The 19,369-nt window shown below is 40.8% G+C and overlaps 1 protein-coding gene across 1 annotated transcript in view; it reads left to right on the top strand.

Annotated features, from left to right (window-relative positions):
* Positions 1–2,064: 2,064 nt before the first annotated feature.
* The window catches only part of LOC122729191 (carboxypeptidase A2-like), a 30,513-nt gene continuing 13,208 nt past the window's right edge, over positions 2,065–19,369 (top strand). The window contains exons 1-6 of the mRNA XM_043967911.1: positions 2,065–2,172; positions 11,218–11,299; positions 13,090–13,224; positions 13,946–14,041; positions 15,306–15,407; positions 17,854–17,952. Of these exons, the coding sequence (XP_043823846.1) occupies positions 2,108–2,172; positions 11,218–11,299; positions 13,090–13,224; positions 13,946–14,041; positions 15,306–15,407; positions 17,854–17,952 (579 nt within the window). The 5' untranslated portion in view covers positions 2,065–2,107. The remainder of the gene's footprint in view (positions 2,173–11,217; positions 11,300–13,089; positions 13,225–13,945; positions 14,042–15,305; positions 15,408–17,853; positions 17,953–19,369) is intronic.

Below are 19,369 nucleotides of genomic sequence, written 5' to 3'. Positions count from 1 at the left end.
CAGGGTTGGTTACATGGGAGATTTGTATGAGAGGCAATATTGGCTGGTGGATAGTGTCAGCCTCCAAATTAGGAAGACGAGTTCAAGTGCCACCCCGATATATATTTCATGGAGGACCCAAGCAAGTTACCATCTCAATGCCCCAGGTATTGAGATGAAAGTAGAGACCTTCATTGGTGGAGGGAGTGTCCTCACTGAGAATTCCCCTGCCTCCCCCCCACCCCATTTTTGTGTAAAGTCTTACAAACAGGATTTCCCATACCACTAAGAACGTTCTTTCACTGTTTAATGAAAAGCAGAGCTCTAGTATGCCAGGAAAGTAAAGCTGAGGGCATTATTATTTTAGGTTGGAGTATTATTTTAGAGCAGAGGTGTCAAACATTGAGTCACAGCACTCCCCAGTGTGTCCTGAATTAGATTAAAATGTAATTGGAGATGGGGACCGATAGGTGGCGCAGTGGATAAAGCACTGGCCCCGGATTCAGGAAGATCTGAGTTCAAATTCCGACTCACACACTTGACACTTACCAGCTGTGTGACCCTGAGCAAGTCACTTAACCCTCATTGCCCTGCTCCCCCCAAAATGTAATTGGAGAATATTTAACAAAATAGAAATATAATAAAACATAAAACAATGTTAATACATGGTTTTCCAAGTAAATATGTGGTGGCAGGGATCCTCCTCTATGGTTTGGTGGCCCCTGTTTCTATTTGAGTTTGACACCACTACTTTAGAGGTACCCACCAAAAAGGATGCTAACAAGTCTTCTATTGAGACTACTTCAGAAAAGCGAAGCGAATGGAAAACCTCAATGTGGAACCCCACTAGACACTGATAACCACAAAATTTACTGAGAACTGATTCCCCACCCAGTCCCCCCCTTTCCTAGACAAATGAATTGCCTGGGGCTAACCAATCTTCTTTCTTTTTTTTTTTTTTTAGTGAGGCAATTGGGGTTAAGTGACTTGCCCAGGGTCACACAGCTAGTAAGTGTTAAGTGTCTGAGGCCAGATTTGAACTCAGGTACTCCTGACTCCAGGGCCAGTGCTCTATCCACTGCGCCACCTAGCTGCCCCAAGGGGCTAACCAATCTTGATCAATTCCAGACTCTTGATCAACTTATGGACCTCCCGGACATTCGCCCCCCAAGCAGCTTATCCCCTCCCAATGTTTCCCCACCTTACTCCCTGGACTTTATGATTATTATGTGAAAGAGTCCATCTACATTAAGTAGTTTCTATGTAGAGTTAGTAGCATCTATACTTAATTTAGGAGCAGTTATATTGTTTCTTTTGTTAAAGGTTCATTTACATTAAGTAGTTGTACAGGACTCTGGAGCAGTCTTTTGGTTCCCTTTTTTGTTCTGTTACCCCATAAAAACCCTGTCCTTTGTTCCCATCTTTGGGTATTCCTAGCTTCCCAGCTTTGAGATACCTCGAGCTATAGTTACTCTGCCCAGATTAAAGACCTTATTTCTCCTATATTGATTGTTTCCTTAATTTCCAGGTTAACAACATGAACTAAATAACTTCCAATCTCTGTGACTTTGGGGATGTTGCTCAACCTCTCTGGGCCTCAGTTGCCTCATCTGTAAGATGATCCTATGGTCCTTCTAGATGTACTTTATTAAAAAAAAAATTAAGAAACAAATAAGCTGACAGTATGGTAAACTATGTCCTTGGACAGCTATTGGTCTTCCTGTTGTGGGCCTGGAAAGGGCTTCAATTTCTAGGATTATAAATCAGTTCCCTATCTCTGGGCAAAGCCTAGGTGGCACTTTTATAAACCAACTATAAATAACTTTTATGTCCTTGATATACTCTGGCAATTATATTTTCTTTCCCAAAGAGATTTTTAAAAGCTCTAATCTCTTTTTAGAAAAATCGAATATTTATTCTTTATCTTATCATTTGAATGGAAAATGTATTGATAAGTAAAAATATGGCAGGTGTGCCTGACTGCCCCATTGAGAGTTCTTGAAACTGGTGGGAATTCTGCCATATGGGAATTTACTTATGTCCTGAGAATACCAGAGTTCTAGCCACAATCCCTATAAATAAAGATCCAGTGGGTGTTGGCTGCTGGACCTTGGGAAAATCTTTGACCATGAGGTCTATCCTGTTCTTTGGTGCTCTAATTGGGTATATATCCTGCCAGGAAACATTTGTTGGGTAAGTTCTATTTTCATTTGTTTTTTAGGGGTCTGTTACCTAAGATTCACAGGGTCTCAGCCTGCCTTTGTGTAGTATGGCTATAAACATCAGCATCTTTTTAGAAACTGTATTATCAGGGAGAGACATCACGCCTTAGTGAATAGATCTGGCATTGGTCTGGTAGTACCTGGTTCCTAGTTCTGTCTCAGATACGTGCTGACTGTGAGACCCTGGGCAAGTCACTTAACTGTTTAGTGTTCTAGGTAATTATCTGAGACTCTAAGTTAAAGAGACCAGCAGTGGCAGAGGTAATTCCCTCACCTCAGAATTCCCTATACCTATGAAATCACAAATCTTGCCCAATCCCTACTTTCACGGAAAGGTGAAGTGATAGTTGAAATACCAGGTATCTGTCTTCCTCTCAAATCAAAAGTGGAGTGATCCAGCGGGGCAGCTAGGTGGCACAGTGGATAGAGCACCGGCCCTGGAGTCAGGAGTACCTGGGTTCAAATCTGACCTCAGACACTTAACACTTACTAGCTGTGTGACCCTGGGCAAGTCACTTAACCCCAATTGCCTCACTTAAAAAAAAAAAAAAGTGGAGTGATCCAGACATTGGAGTAATGAGTAGCGTGGTAGAAAAAAAGGAGGTTAAGAGAAACTAAATATACAAAATCATATTTCTCCTCTGACCTTTTCTGCCTCCCATCTGCAGTATGACTTTTCCTAGTGGATCAGAGTCTGGATCATAGAATCAGAGCCCGTTTTGATCAATCTTGACCAAAGCAAGAATGCCTTCTATAATATATCCTACAATATACCCTACAATATGTTACAACCTTTGCCTGAAGAGTCCAAGTGACAGAGACTGAACTATGTCACAAGGCAGCCCTTCCACTTCTGGCTAATTCTAATTGTCATTGGGAAGTTGTTCCCTAAGTCAGTCCTAAATCTGCCTCTTTGAAACTTCTAACTTTTGCTACCTTCTGGGGCAGAGTGGAACAAATATTGATATTTCTTCCACACAAGTATCTTTCAAATACTGGAAGACAACTATTATGTCTCCCTATATTCTGGTTACACATCCTTCACTCCTTTATGTGATCCTGGAAGTTCCTCACCATTCTGGTTGATCTCTTGGGTTTACTCTTGAAGCTATCAATGTCTTTTCTAAAATGTTGCACTTTGAATTGAACCCAGCATTCCAGACTTGATCTGAGGAAGGTGGAAAACAGTAGGACCGTCACCTTCCTAGTCCTAAATGCTAGGCTTAATGCAGGGTATGACTGCATCAGCTTCCTGAGCTACCTTCTCACATTGGTGACTTGTATTGAGCTTGTGGTCCACTGAAAACGCTAGTTCTTTTTCAGAAAAACTGCTCTTTAGACACATGTCCCTCACCTTGTACTTATGAAATATTTTTTTTAAATCTAAGATTATTTCTCATCATGCCTCACACTCCTCCTACCTTTTCCTATGCCCATGTGCTCAGAGTATTCCCCCTCTCCCTAATCCCTGACTATTAAAATCCTATTCGGGAGGGCGGCTAGGTGGCGCAGTGGATAAAGCACTGGCCCTGGATTCAGGAGTACCTGAGTTCAAATCCAGCCTCAGACACTTGACACTTACTAGCTGTGTGACCCTGGGCAAGTCACTTAACCCCCATTGCCCTGCAAAAAAACCCAAAACCCCCAAACCAAAATCCTATTCGGGGGCAGCTAGGTGGCGCAATGGATAAAGCACCAGCCCTGGACTCAGGAGTACCTGAGTTCAAATCCGACCTCAGACACTTGATACTAGCTGTGTGACCCTGGGCAAGTCGCTTAACCCCCATTGCCCCGCAAAAAAACAAAAAATGAAAAACAAAATCCTATTCATCCTTCTGAGCCCAACTCCTTTTCCACGAAGGTTACCTAATTATTAAACGCAATCCCTTCATTTACAGGAAACTGATCCTCAGAAAGTGAAAATGACTTACCTAACCTTCCACAATAAATAAGAAGCAGGGCTGGGGCTTCTGACTCTAGCTCTTCCGACTCCAAATGCAGTTCTCTTTTCTTATACTTCCACTATAACTCACTTTCTTTCCTGTTCACTTATGTTTCTATTTTGCATTTATTAATTGTATTACTTGTGTGTGGCTTTTATATTCTCTACTAGGTTGTTAACTCCTGCAGGGCAAGGACTTTGCCTCTTTAAAACTAGATCTCGGGGCAGCTAGATGGCGCAGTGGATAGAGCACCGGCCCTGGAGTCAGGAGTACCTGAGTTCAAATCCGGCCTCAGACACTTAACACTTACTAGCTGTGTGACCCTGGGCAAGTCACTTAACCCCAATTGCCTCGCTTAAAAAAAAAAACAAAAAAAAACCTAGATCTCATTAGTTGGAATAATGAATCCTGAGAAATAGTTGCATTATTCGAATTCACACTGTGTATTTTACATAATTATAACTCTGAATTTTGGGAATTAGAGTACACCACTTGATGGGGGTAAAGAAGGGTGAGGAATAACAAAAATTATTTATTTATTTGGGGGGGGGGCGGTAATGAAGGTTAAGTGACTTGCCCAGGGTCACACAACTAGTAAGTGTAAAGTGTCTGAGGCCACATTTGATCTCAGGTCCTTCTGAATCCAGGGCCGGTGCTTTATCCACTGCACCACCTAGCTGCCCTGAGAACAAGCAATTATTAAGTACTTACTATATTCCAGGCACTGTGCTAAGCATTTTTTTGGGGGGGGAGGGGAGGGCAACGAGGGTTAAGTGACTTGCCCAGGGTCACATAGCTAGTAAGTGTCAAGGGTCTGAGGCCAAATTTGAATTCAGGCCCTCCTGAATCCAGGGCTGGTGCTTTATCCACTGCACCACATTTGATCCACACAACAACCCTGAAAGGTAGGTGGTATTATTATCCCCATTTTACAACTGAGGAAAATGAGGCAGACAGGGGTTAAATGATTTGCCCAGGGTCGAACAGCCAAGAAATTTCTGAGGCTGGATTTGAACTTCAGGTAGTCTAGCTAGCTGTCTTCCCAGCATGCATTATTCACACCTTGCTGTATGGTTGTATCTCTAACAATACCTGTTAAAATACCTAGCCAATAACACCAACTGTCCATGTGTCCAAATATAAGCCAATTGAATTAGTGAAAATAAACATTCTAACTTCCTTATGACTATAAAAATGGGAACCCAATCTGGATAAAATGATGAATTGGGAAGAGTATTTAATGACTCCATTCTCACCTTTCCTCCCGGTGCCTTTTTGCTTATTTTCATACCCTACCTCCTCCCCACCCCCAGGAAACAGTGTTCCTCACACTTCCTTTATTTACTATACCTATCTCACAAGATGGGGACAGCTAAGTGGCACAGTGGATCACTGGGCCTGTAGTCAGGAAGACATCTTCCCGAGTTCAAATCTGGCCTCCGACACTTCTTCCTAGCAAGTCACTTAACCCTGTTTGCCTCAGCTCCTCACCTGTAAAATGAGCTGGAGAAGGAAAGGGCAAACCACTCCAGTATCTTTGCCAAGAAAACCCCAAATGGGGTCATGAAGAGTCAGACACGACTGAAAAATGACTGAACAACAAAATCTTACGACAATGTTCTAAGAATGAGATGAAATGAAGGACACAGAAAGTGCTTTGGAGAATGAAAAGACTTAACAAATGCTATAAATTTCCCTCACCACCTCAAGGCTTAACAACAATAATCACTTAATGTAAATAACAGTATCCTAACCCACTGGGTACTAGGATCTACAGTAGCTGGTGGGGGATGGGATAGAATGCACCTGGATGTCAGTTGGTTTTGCTTAACATTTTTCTTTCCTACCAGAGAGTATTTAATGGTTGCAGTGTTCAATTCAAACCCACTGTGTTTTTTTGCTAAAAAGTCATCAATAAAACATCAAAAATACAAATAAATATATTTTAAAAGAAAAAAGACCTGAGAGTTACTATGTTCAAGAGTTGGGGATATACTCAACATGTGAAAAGGCTTACCATTTGTAAAGTCCTATACAAGTCAACAGAGAACTGTAAAAGGGATGTGGAACTAATGGTGGGGAAGATGGCACGGAACATGGACTAGGGAGCATGAATAATGCAGGGAGTTTGGCCGATGAATTAATTTGATTAGCACATAGGGATAGTGATGTTAGGTCTGGGATTTGATCCTCATCTGGGTGGGTTGGATTCGTTTTCTCTATTTCACAGTCATGAAGTTTTACCAATAACTACAAGGTGCTAGGTGGCAGCTAGACTGTGCAGTGGATAGAACATGGGGTACTGGAGACAGGAGTCTCTGAGTTCAAATCAGACCTCAGATATTTAATAGTTGTATGATCCTGGGCAAGTCACTTAACCACTGTGTGTATCTCAGTTTCCCCATCTGTAAATGGGGATAATCATCATACCTACCTCCTAGGGTGGTTGTGAGAATCAAATGAGATAATAATTGTAAAGTGTTTAGCATAGTGCCCGACATATAGCAAGTGCTACAAACATGTTGTCATCATCATTGTTAGCTTGGTCTCAAGAGGGATCAAGTAAAGAAGTAGGCAGAGCTCAATATAATTACATGCCTAGCTATTGGAGCTGGAGGACCTGTGTTCAAATCCTGACTCTGCTACTAAGCTACCTCTGTGATCTTGGGCAAGTCACTATAGCACCTTTTTGAAACTCAGTTTCCTCATATATAAAAATAAAGATTTCTTAGAGGAGGTGCATTTTTTCACTGGATTTTAAAGATAATTCTAGCCAGTCAACATTCTAGGTAGGAAAGTGAAAAAGGTAGGCTGGTATTGAGAAAAAACAAGCCCCTACTATAATATCTGCTGCTGCCCCATATAAACTCAATAATGGTTAGTTATTAATAGCTGAACATTTATCTAGCCCTTTAAAATTTACAAAGATCTTTCTTCACAATAGCCATCAGGTAAAACATGTTTTATTAACATCATTTAATAGATGAGGAAATTAGGCTCAAGAGAAGAAGACTGAGTTACCTACAAGTCACATAGTTAAGAGGTTCACTACTGAAAACCAGAGGGATGAACTCAACATTCTTTCTTCTGAATCAAACACCTCTGTGGCTATAGTTCTACCTGGGTCCTCCCATTCCTTACCCAAGTGGCTAGATACAATTTTAGGGGGCAGCCTGACTAATGATAGTACCATTTTACCAAGCAATGAGGGTAGCATCCTTCTCCCCCCTTTCCAAATGCCCTTAGGCCACATGGTCTATAATTTCTTTTCTTTACTGAGGCTGCCCTTGATATTAATTTTTTTTTTTTGTGAGGCAATTGGGGTTAATTGACTTGCCCAGGGTCACACAGCTAGTGTTAAGGGTCTGAGGTCGAATTCGAACTCAGGTACTCCTGAATCTAGGGCCAGTGCTCTATCCACTGCACCATCTAGCTGCCCCCCCATATTAATTTTATCTGATTATACTTGACTCCCCCATCCTCAAAAAAACCCCTCATTTGATCAGTTCATCCCCCTGGCAAGCTTCAAAAGATGATGATGATGAAGAAGAAGAAGAAGAACAACAACAACAACAAACATACTATGTGCCAAGCACTTTACAATTATTATCTCATCTGATTCTCACAACAATTCTGGTAGGTGGGTGCTATTATTATCCCTACTTTACAGATGAGGAAACTGAGGCAAACAGTGGTTAAATGACTTGTCCAGGGTCACACAGCTAGTAAGTGTTTGAGACTGGATTTAAACTCAGATCTTCCTGACTCCAGGGCCAATACTTTCTACTGCACCACTTTACTACCCCATTGATGCCTTCACTTCATTTTCTCTTACTTTTTTCTTTAACTCTTTGGAGTCTGGCTTCCAATCTTATCCTTTAATGGAGACTACTCTCTCCAAAGCTACCAACAATCTTTTAATTGCCAAATTTAATGGCCTTTTTTCTCAATTTTCATTCTTCTTGAACTTTCTTCATTCAGCCTTTAATACTGTCAATCCCCTGTGAAATATTTTTGATGACTAGCCTAATTTTGGGGGCTGAAGCTGACTGGAGGACTAATCTGGGGACTGTTGACTATTTGGCTATCTGACTATGTTAATTTAATGTTGGGCCATTTGTAAAGTTGCATCACACTGCTTCCCAAACTGATAGACTAAAGATTAAGAAGGCTCTTAACTAAATAATCCAAGCAGAGTTTATTTATGAGATACTATTTCAAATTAGGAATACAGGGAAATAAAGTACAACCTGACTGCTTTCCTGCAGTTTCTTTCCACTGCATCTCTTTCCCACCTGCTGCTCTTTGAACTTCTTGAATACAATAAGGGCCTTAGCTGCCTCCGGCCTCAGGGCACGTTACACTTTCCCTGGTTTGTATTAAGGCCTGTAACCTCCTCAGCCCCATCTCTCCTTTTCTGAACTGAACTCTCCTCCGTCCTTGTCTGGGCTTCCCTCTAGTCAGCCTCTCTCCTAGTCCTTCCTCAAGTCTCCTTTATCTAGTCCCTCTCCTTCCTCGCTCTTTTTCTAACTCCCAGGTCTATATATACCTTTTGTTCTCTCCACTCAAATCTCGGGGCTTCCTTCGCCCCCACAGACCAAGCTAATCCGACAGCCAGAGCTGCAGCTGGTGTGTGTGTGTGGGGTGCTCTCGAGCCTCATGCCTCAGCACAGGCCATCCGGGATCCTTCAGATAGCTCCGCTCAGGTCGGAGGGAGCTGGGGGCTTTTTTTCCCCCCAGCTGTCTGACCTGGCATCTTGTATAACCCACGGGGCTTTTTCACTCAGCTGAAGCTGAGGAGGAGGGGGAGAGACCCTGAGGGCCTAAGGCTTTCTAATCTCAGCCTAAAGGTAGGGTCCCCAAATCAAAATAAATTTCCACACCCCCCTCTTCTCTTTGATACTCTCATCTCTCTGGGTTTTTGTGGACAGTGCTCTCTCCTGGCTCTCCTCCTATCTGTGTGACTGCTCCTTCTCTGTTACCTTTGCTGGATCTTCACCCACCATTACTCCCTATAACTATGGCTGATTAGTTAATTCAATTCAATTCATTATCAAGTGCCTTTATAACACTGACTTGCATAAATAGGTCACCATGTTTAGGGATACAAATACAAAGTAATACCTGTTCTCAAGAAGCTAGTATTCTACTAGGGGAAACAGCACACATTCAGTTGAATAATTATGAAATATATGCAAAATAAACACAAATTAATATTAAGAAGCTCAAGTGAGAAGGTACTTTATACTCTGAATGCCTCCCTCTCCCAACATTAGTTTGCCAGCTTTCTTGCCATAAGGGTTGATTGTCTTATAGCTTGTCCTGGATTTTTCTACATAGCACTTAGAAGAGATTTACCAACCACTTGCTGTTTAAGTAGCTATTCGACTAACAGAAATCTCCCAACCCCTTTTTTCTGCCCCATGCTGGGATTGTGGGGAATGGAGGGGGGCAGCTTTTGAGATTGTCAAGTGTAACAGTATTATTGAGAACCAATGTAAATGGCAAACAAATTGACTCTAATTTGGGAGAAGATTTTTTTGATAAATTGATAATCCCCCAACTTTTGCAGGGGTAACATTCTTAGAAAATGGATGAGGAGCAGCTAGGTGGTGCAGTGGATAGAGCACCGGCCCTGGATTCAGGAGGACCTGAGTTCAAATCCTGCCTCAGACACTTGACACTTACTAGCTGTGTGACCCTAGGCAAGTCACTTAACCCTCATTGCCCTGCAAAAAAACAAAAACAAAAAAAAGAAAATGGATGAAAGTAAAAAACCGTGAATGTTGATGCATTGAACCTACAGGAAATAGTGGGTTAGGTTCCTTTGACTACCCAAAACTGTAATCTTTCAGTAGAGATTGCTGAAAATACAATTTTATTCATACAATTCTTTATGAGGAAACATTAATTCTGATAACATGCACTTTTCCTAACACAATAATCATGAAATAACCCATAAAATGCAGCACACAAAATAAAAATGGTAACATGAAAAATGTTATTTCTTGCTAATAATTCCCTAGAATTCTGTGACCTTTTATTCTATTTTTGTTGTTGTTCAACTTTTCATGACCCCATTTGGGCTTTTCTTGGCAAAGATACCAGAAGGGTTTGCCATTTCCTTCTCTTTCTCTCTTTGGGCTAACTATTTCAATTAAAAAAAAATAACAACATTGATTTCAGACAATATTCACTTTTTATAACAAAAAATCTATAGTACCATGAATGCTACGCAGCAAATAAAGTTCTTAAAACCAAAGCACATTTCAATTTGATTCTTACCTTCTGCTGTGTCAGATTGTGGTGTGAGGCCATTGTATAAGAAATCATGGATTCATTAACACCAAATTTTCAGTACCAGAGCCTGCAGACTTTCCTGCACAAAGTTTTTCTAACACCTTTATTTTCTCACAAAGCCTCATCTCTGACTGCATGCTTGGGCTTAGGGCCCAAAGGACTTGTACTACGCTTTGGGGGCATAATTGCAACATAAAACTTGAGTTTTAAAGACAAACAATGAAAATATGCAACAGATGCTGGGGAATTCTTTACAACATTGGTGAATAAGACAGTGAAGCAGGTTACCAGCTGCTTCACAGACTCGCACACATTGTGCCTCTTTTTTTTTTTTTCTGTATTGCACATGGCTATGAATGTGTATGGTTGCCCACATGAAAATGAAAATGAGGTTACTAATAAAATCTTGTGAATGCTTGAAGTCTTGAAAGTCAAACGCACAGGTGTTGGGGATTGACTGTGTCTATGAGTTTCTTCAGGCTTCTAATTTATATATATATGTGTGTGTGTGTGTGTATATGCGTGTGTGTGCGTGTGTATGTGTGTGTGTGTGTGTGTGTATAACATATTTGAAAACCTCACAGCCAAATCAACCCAATAGAGAAATAGAGCTGAGTCATTCCATAAGTTTCCCAGCACAGTTTCTTACCTGTTGATTGCCAATCAAATTATTGATCTGTAGTCTTAGACTTATCCTACTGAGGAATGATGAGAACATTGCCACAGGAAGCAATATGTGTCTAAAGTCTCCTTTGGGGTTTGAACTTCTTTAGAGACCAGGTTCTTGAGATCATACCAAGGAATGAAGAGCAAGTTAAGCACCTGAGGCAACTGGAAACAGAAGCTTACCTTCAGGTACCTATTCTGGTGGGATCTGTGTTTATCAAAGTGGATTTTCTGTACAGTTAAGAAGGGGTGATTGTGATTCCCTTTCAGGGAGATACATTCTGTCAAATATAATAGAGCATTAGCATGGACTTAGAGCTAGAAAGGATCTTAGAGGTCATCTGGTACAACCCCTTCATTTAACAGATGAAAAAACTGAGTCCTGAAGAAATCAAATAACTTATTCAAGATCACACAGAGAGTAAGCAGGAGAGCCAGGTTTGAACCCAGGGCCTCTGTGACAAATCTAACACCCTCTTCCATTCTACCACACTAATTCCCCATTAAGTGCTTCAGAATTCAGGCTCTAGTTGAAAGTATATGAGACTGTGATTCAAGAGTCTTGGGTCCTCTCCCTAGCTCTTCCTCTAATGAGCTGTGTGACAGGGCAAATCACTAGACTTTTCTGGGCCTCCATTTCCCCTTCTGTAAAGTAGGGATGCAAGGCAGCATGGGATAGTGACTAGAGAACTATAACTAAGAAGGCCTGGGTTCCTGCCTCTGCATTGACTGTGTGACCCTGGTCAAGTCCCATAGCCTCTCTGTGCTCCAGGTGACTTTCTAGAACAGGTATCAGTTTCCATTGGTAGAGGGAGCTTCACAAGTCCAGTCTGAAAAAAAGGGGTTAATGACACCTGACCTGCCTATTTCAAAAGATTAATTGTGGGTCTAAAAGTAGAAATCAGCTAGATATGATAGTACCTTGAAAAGCTAAAAGCTCTGAAAACTGACTAGGTATTATTTACAAATTAGTGATATACTATTGCATTCTAATAGATGAATTTTGGTATGATATACAACCACAATTTTTGAATCATCTTTTTTATTCAGTTCCTTCATTATAACATCCAATCATTATTAAGAACCACAGAATTTTTTTTTTAATGTATGAGGTATTTTATTTTTTCCATTACATGTAAAGATAGTTCTCAACTTTTGTTTATACATGCTTTACAATTTCAGATTTTTCTCCCTCCCACCCCTCCCTCCCCCCTCCCCTAGACAGCAGGTAATCTGATATAGGTTATATCTATATATCTCTATACATATACATATATATATATATACACACACATATATATACACATAATAACATTAATCCTATTTCTGCATTAATCCTGTTACAAGAGAAAGAATCAGAGCAGTGATGCAAAACCTCAAAATAGAAAGAAAAAAAAAACCAACAGCACCCAAAACAAAAGAAATAATATGGTTCAATCAGCATCTATACTCCACAGTTCTTTCTTTCTTTTTTTTTTTTCTTGGATTTGGAGATCCTCTTCTATCATGAGTTCCCTGGAACTCTTCTGTACCATTGCATTGGTGAGAAGAATATAGTCCATCACAGTAGGTCAACACTCAATGTTGATGATACTGTGTACAATGTTCTTCTGGAAGAACCACAGAATTTTAAATACTATATGGAGGGGGCAGCTAGATGGCGCAGTGGTTAAAGCACCGGCCCTGGATTCAGTAATACCTGAGTTCAAATCCGGCTTCAGACACTTGACACTTACTAGCTGTGTGACCGTGGGCAAGTCACTTAACCCCCATTGCCTAAAAAAAAAAAAAAAAAAAAATTCCATATGGAGAACCATAGAGTTTTTAATATTGGGTCAGTAAGCTGACAACTTTCAATATTCAGGCTGCCCATGATAATATAATATTACCCAAGGGATTATTGAAATAAGGTGAAGCGAAAATAGGCCCATTGCCTGAGCATGATTGTCCCAGCTTGGTTTTGCTCTCTCTCTTTATAGCTTGATTTCTGGAAGCCCCTCACCACTGCAGGGGAGAAGGTACATGTCCGAATTCCCTTTTCCAGACTTCAGGGAATCAAAGTTTTCTTGGAGTCCTATGAAATTCCTTATTCCATCATGATTGAAGATGTGCAGGTGAGTTACCCCAAACATCTTTCCTCTTCTAAGCCCATCTGGTTAAAAGGAACTAGTCATAAAGTCACTCCCATAATTCTCTTTTATCCTTCTGTAGCTCCCATTTGGCTCTGAAGTCAACCGATTGACCCCTTTTCAATGGGTAGGGCCATCCCACGGGAGGTGGAAACCTCTCTTCCATTCTCTTATGAATGAAATATGTAGATAATGAGGGGAATAGAAAGCTTTCTGAGGGTGCAGAGAATGGAGGCGCTTTGACCTCATGTTTTTTCAGCACTGCCTGCTTCCCCCTTGCTACAAAGTGAATCGACTCTGATTTATGGGGGAGGGGGAACACAAAATCATCTGGTCCTTCCAACAGGAGCACAGTCCTTTATCATTATGCAAGCTAATCACTTAGTTGGCCACATAGGCCTCTCATATAAAGTGAGCTAGCTAGTTTAAGTTCTCCTTCCATTGACCAACTCTTGTCTTTTCTGATCGAGAAAACTGCTGGTAAAAAGTTACCTCTAGTTTGACATTGATCATCCTTTGAGGACAATGTATATAGTACATAGCCGGCATGTACAATAAGAGGAAGAAGCAGTTATTAGGGCCTGAGTTGTCACTTACTTTACTCTAAGATTTCTGTCCATCTTCTCTGGTCTCTACTTCTTTCATTATTGCTCATATGACAATGGTTGGCCACAAAGAGAATATAAATGGAAATGATTTATCCTAGGTTTTGTTGGACAGAGAGAATGAAGAGATGCTTTTTCATCGAAGAAAAAAAAGTAGTGGCAGCTTCAATTTTGGAGCCTACCATACCTTGGAAGAGGTGAATTTTTTATACTGTTTAACTTAAGAAGTAGGTAGTTTATGCACCCCTATAGAAAGAACTGATAAAAAGAACACTTGTGGATTGTACATATATAACCTGGTTGCAATCTTGTGGAGGGGGGAGGAAAGGAAGGGAGGGAGAAAAATTTGGAACTCTAAATCTTATGAAAATGGATATTGAAAAGTACCCTTTATATGTAACTGGAAAATAAAATAAATGTTTGTTCCTGAAAAAAAAAAGTAGGTAGTTTTCCTCATTCCAAGATTCAGCTTTCTAAAGAGCTAGCCCCTGTCTTCAACTTCTTCCCTGAAACTCTACAGCAAGGGCTCTTAACCTGGGATCTAAGAACTGTTTGGTTTTAAAAAATTTTTTTAAATAATTATTTCAGAATAATTATCTTTCTTTGTAATTTTTTGTGTTTTATTCATGTGAAAACATCATTCTGAGGAATCTTTAGGCTTGACTAGGCTGCCAAAGAGGTCCATGATACAAAAGAAGTTAAGAACACTTGCATCCAGATTGATTGTTTCCATCAGATCTGAAAACATGAGTCCTTAAATTAGGAAAATGCTAAGGATCAGGCCACCAGGCTGGTAGCTGTGGGGTCTCTCTGGGGTGGGAGATCCCACTGCTATCATTCCTCTGACTTTACCTGCTGACTGTCTCTGGTGCTTTCAACAGGTATATGGAAGCTCTGTGTGGAAGTAAGGATGGGAGAGAGGGAAAGCAATGCATGGAGATAGGAAAAAGGAACTTAACACCAAGAAAATGGAATTGATTTCCATTTGACAAGCCTTTAGTTGTATTTGCCACATGCAAAGATACATGGATAGATACATGGACAAAGATATGGAGACAAAACCAAAAGCGTATCCCTATCCTCAGACAGCTAACATTCTACTGAATATTACTTATATTTTATAGTTATATTTCTACTGAAAATTATGTTCAGTTTCTTCTGTTTAAGGAGCTAGGGAGGCCTATTTAGGAAGTTTTCCAGCTAGAAAGTTTCTTGTCATGAGGATAAGAAAATATATTTCTCCTGCTACAAAATGGTTCTTTTTTCAGCTGGGATTTGAGCCATGGGTACCAGTGTGTGGTTCATTATTAACTATGTCAAATTAAAACATTAACATCCCCAAATGCACACCTTCGGTACTAATGCATTGGTGCAATGGGACAGGGAAAGAGAAAATTATCCTTAATTTAAATGCTAGTTAATTTAACAAATTTTGCTTTATCTAAACTCTTAAAATTTCAGATTTTCCAAGAAATGGACAACCTTGTTGAGAAGTACCCAGATCTAGTGAGCAAACTGCAAATAGGATATTCTTTTGAAAAACGGCCCATGAATGTGCTTAAGGTACCTTGCTTCTAAATGGTTGAGATGTTTGAAGTGGGTTGTTCATTCCTTTCCAAATAGCAGTTAGGTACCCTGAAGATTCAACAAACATTGATTGAACTCTATGATGGGTAAAATATGGGACTAGGAACCCAAGAGATAGATGAAAAACAACATTGTTTATATTTAAAGAAGTTATGTCTAGTAGGGGAGACAGGACTATTTATTAACCCATGCATTCAACACAAATGAATATGTCCTATATAGAGAGAGCACTCTGCCAAGTGTTGGGTAAAACACAAAACACGTTTAAAACAGCCCCTGCCTTCTTGGATCAGTTTAATAAGGGACTATTGTGGTTTTCTTGACTAATTGAATAAGATACAAATGCTAATTTGCAATATTATGTATTATATTTAAGTGCATTAAAGAGTTGCAAACCAGTGGATTTTTTCTTAATGTGCGGCATGAGAAGGAAGATCAATACTGACCTGGAATTAGGCTAGAGTGAGGAGTGATCAGGGAAGGCTTTCCATAGGAGGTAGGTTAAAATGGGGCTTTAAAAGTTGGGGAGGAATTCAATAGGTGAAAAGGGAGAGGGAGGATATTCCTGTCATAGGGAAAAGTATATGAGTACAGGCACAGAGAAAGGAGAATTTTGCTCAATTGTATTCTAGTCATGTCTGACTTTTCATGATCCCATTTGAGGTTTTCTTGGCAGATATACTGGAGGGGTTTGTCATTTCCTTCTCCAGTTCATTTTATAAAAGAGGAAACTGAAGCAAACAGGGTTAAGTGACTTGTCCAGGGTCACACAGTTAGTAAGTGTCTGAGACCAGATTTGAACTCAGGAAGATGAGTCTTTTGGACTTCAGGGGTCCTAATGTAGTTTAAGTGAGGTTAAGGATTCCAAGGTGCAGCACAAGAAGGGGGGAGAAGGGTCCTGAGATAGAACACAGCACAAGATTGGAGTCATCTGAGAAAGTGAAGCAAGCCAGCTTTATTGAGGGAAAAAAGGAATGGCTGTCAAGGAAGATGCAAACAGGATGATCCTGCTGTGATGCTAGATCCCAGGGGATCTGGGTCAAGTAAGACCAGACAGTGGGGAAGGGAAAGGGGAGCCTGAGTCTGGTGTGCAGGTCAAAGTTCAAGGACTGCTGCTAAGTCATGGTGGGGAGAACATCTGGGAAATGGTGGCTGGCTGATATTCAAACTCCCAGGGAGTGGGAAGAAGGGCCTTTGCTGGATTCTCCACTTTGGCTGGGTGACTCAGGGGATATAAGCTTCACCAAAACTTCTTTGTTTAGTGGGGTGGAAGTCTATTGAGGCAGGGTCTGTTCAGGGGGGCAGAGAGCAGTGCAATTTTGTTGCGGTGTAGAATACGTGGAGGGGAGTAATAGTGAAATAAGACTGGAAAGGTAGGGTGGGGTCAGATATCAGAGGCCCTTAAATGCCAGGCAAAGACATCTGAACTTCACTTGATAGACAATAGGATGGCAGAGTAGTGACATGGTTGGATATTCACATAAGAATAATCCTGGGGGCAGCTAGGTGGCACAGTGGATAGAGCACCAGCCCTGGAGTCAGGAGGACCCGAATTCAAATCTGGCCTCAGACACTTGACACTTACTACCTGTGTGACTCTGGGCAAGTCCCTTAACCCCAATTGCCCCACCAAAAAAAAAAATTAATAATAATAATCCTAGTGGTTTTCTGAAGGACAGCTAGGAAGGATGGGGGGAGCTAGAGATAGGCCAATCTCAGAAGTTACTTCAACATGCAAGCCAGTAATGTAGCCCTGTACTAGAGAAGAAGGGGCTAAATGGAAGAGATTCCTGAGGAAGAAACAACAGGCCTTGATAATGGAGACTAGAAAGTGAAAGATCAGTCCAGACTTCCAAACATGGGAAACAATGTGAATGGTATGGGTCTGAACACATATGGTTAGATTACTAGCCAGAAGAGGAAGCAGATAGCCCCCAGATATTTCAATTTTCTGTCCCCCTAATCCCCACTTCCATATTGTGCTGATCTAGTTCCTAAATAGACTCTATTAAGTTATAAAAGCTATATCTGTACTAGGCCTCCAGAAATTATCCCACCTATCCCCCTGTCTTCATGAAGGAGATTGTAAATCATCCCCTAAATACAGGAGCTTTCATAATTTAAAGACCTCAAGGGAGATGATGTTATTCTGTTCTGGCTTTTTAAGAACCAGGACTAAGGTGTAAGGTGGTGGTGTAAATGCTACATTTTTAACCAACAAGAGAGGGAATAGAATGAACTAAAATCGGTCAAGAGCTGTCAGAAGCATCAATGGCCAAGTCAAATTCTATCCTGTGTCCTATGAAGTGAACGAACAAGAGGAAAGAAAGTGAATGGGAAGGGGGTCACGGGAGAGGAGGAAGGCACAAGAAAAGAATGAGTGGAAATGGAAAGTCCTCATACTCTACCTTTTGCTTTACAGTTTAGCACTGGAGGAAACAAGCCTGCCATCTGGTTAGATGCCGGGATCCATGCCCGAGAATGGGTTACCCACGCTACAGCACTGTGGACAGCCAATCAGGTCATTTCACCTCAAGTTATAGATTTTCCCCCCCAGGTTCACATCTGACTCCTCCACATGCGCAGTACCAGCGGCCATGCTAGTTTAAACATAAAGGGTCAGATCATACATTTGAAAAATAATAATAATCCAGAACTGGCATACAAGTAATCCCCCCAATAATTTCTTTTTTACTTCTACAGTGTGTCAGGTTAAAGTGTAAAACCATGGACATATCTGGTCACTTTGCTTTAAGAAATATAGGACTGGAGAAGGACAATTAATGTACTAACTGTGGGAGCTAGAACAGACCTTAGAGACCATGTAGTCCATTTTAAAGATGGCAGATTATGAAGTATAGTGAAAGTGACTGGCTCAAGATTTGCTGTTGTCATTGTTTGGTCTTTTCAGTTGTGTCTGATTTTCTGGGACCCCACTTGGGGTTTTCTTCACAAAGATACAGGAGTGGTTTGCCATTTCTTTCTCTAGTTCATTTTACATATGTCAGAAGTTAAGTGACTTGCCCAGGGTCACACAGCTAGTAAGTGTCTGAGGCCAGATTTGAACTCAAGTCTTCCTGACTTCAGGCCTGGCACTCTAACCACTGAGTCACCTAGATGCCCTCAAGAATACAGCGCTAGATTAGAACCTACTTCCTTGACTCTCAGTCTTAGAGTTGGGAGAGACCTAAAGGTTATCTCTCTCTCTCTCTCTCTCTCTGTCTACCTACCTATCTATCCATCCATCTATCTATCATCTATCTAGATATAGATACAGAAATATCAGTCTATGACTATTTATATCTGTTTCTATATCTAAATATATGATTTCATTAGATGAGGGGAACTGAGTCCCAAGGAGGTGAAGCAGCTTACCCAAGGCCACACAGCTAAAATTCAATTCACCAAATCTATATCAAGCACCTACTTGTTTAAGTCACTGTGCTGAGCCCTGAGATATGAAAACAAAAGTTAATCAATCCCTCCCCTCAGGGAGGGAAGCTTATATTCTCCTGGTAGAGATACTGTTAGAGGACTGATCTCTTTTACTCTAGATGCGTAATTTTACTACCTCCTCCAAGAGAAAGAAGAGATCTCAGTATACAGACTAGAAATAAATGATAACTCTTCAGCATGGAAAAATAAAAGCTAAGAAGTTCAGTGATCAACATTTGTAAAAATCATTAGGGGAAAGAATGGATTGCCTTATTCATTGACTCCCACATTGAATCCCACTGGTCGGAATGTTGTAGAGGGGATTCTTGTCCAGCTATGGATCAGACTGGGTGGCCTCTGAGGCCCCCTCCGATTCTAGAGTCTATGACTCTATATGTATGTGGATGTGAAGTCTTATCTAAAAGCTATCCTGCCTAGAAGTTGAGTGTCCTCTTAAATAAAAAAAGAATTTTCAAATTCTTTTGGTTCTTGGGGTCAAAAGA

This window comes from Dromiciops gliroides, chromosome 5 (assembly GCF_019393635.1).
Source record: "Dromiciops gliroides isolate mDroGli1 chromosome 5, mDroGli1.pri, whole genome shotgun sequence".
Classification (NCBI taxonomy): domain Eukaryota; kingdom Metazoa; phylum Chordata; class Mammalia; order Microbiotheria; family Microbiotheriidae; genus Dromiciops; species Dromiciops gliroides.
This window is presented reverse-complemented; position numbering and strand designations above follow the sequence as displayed.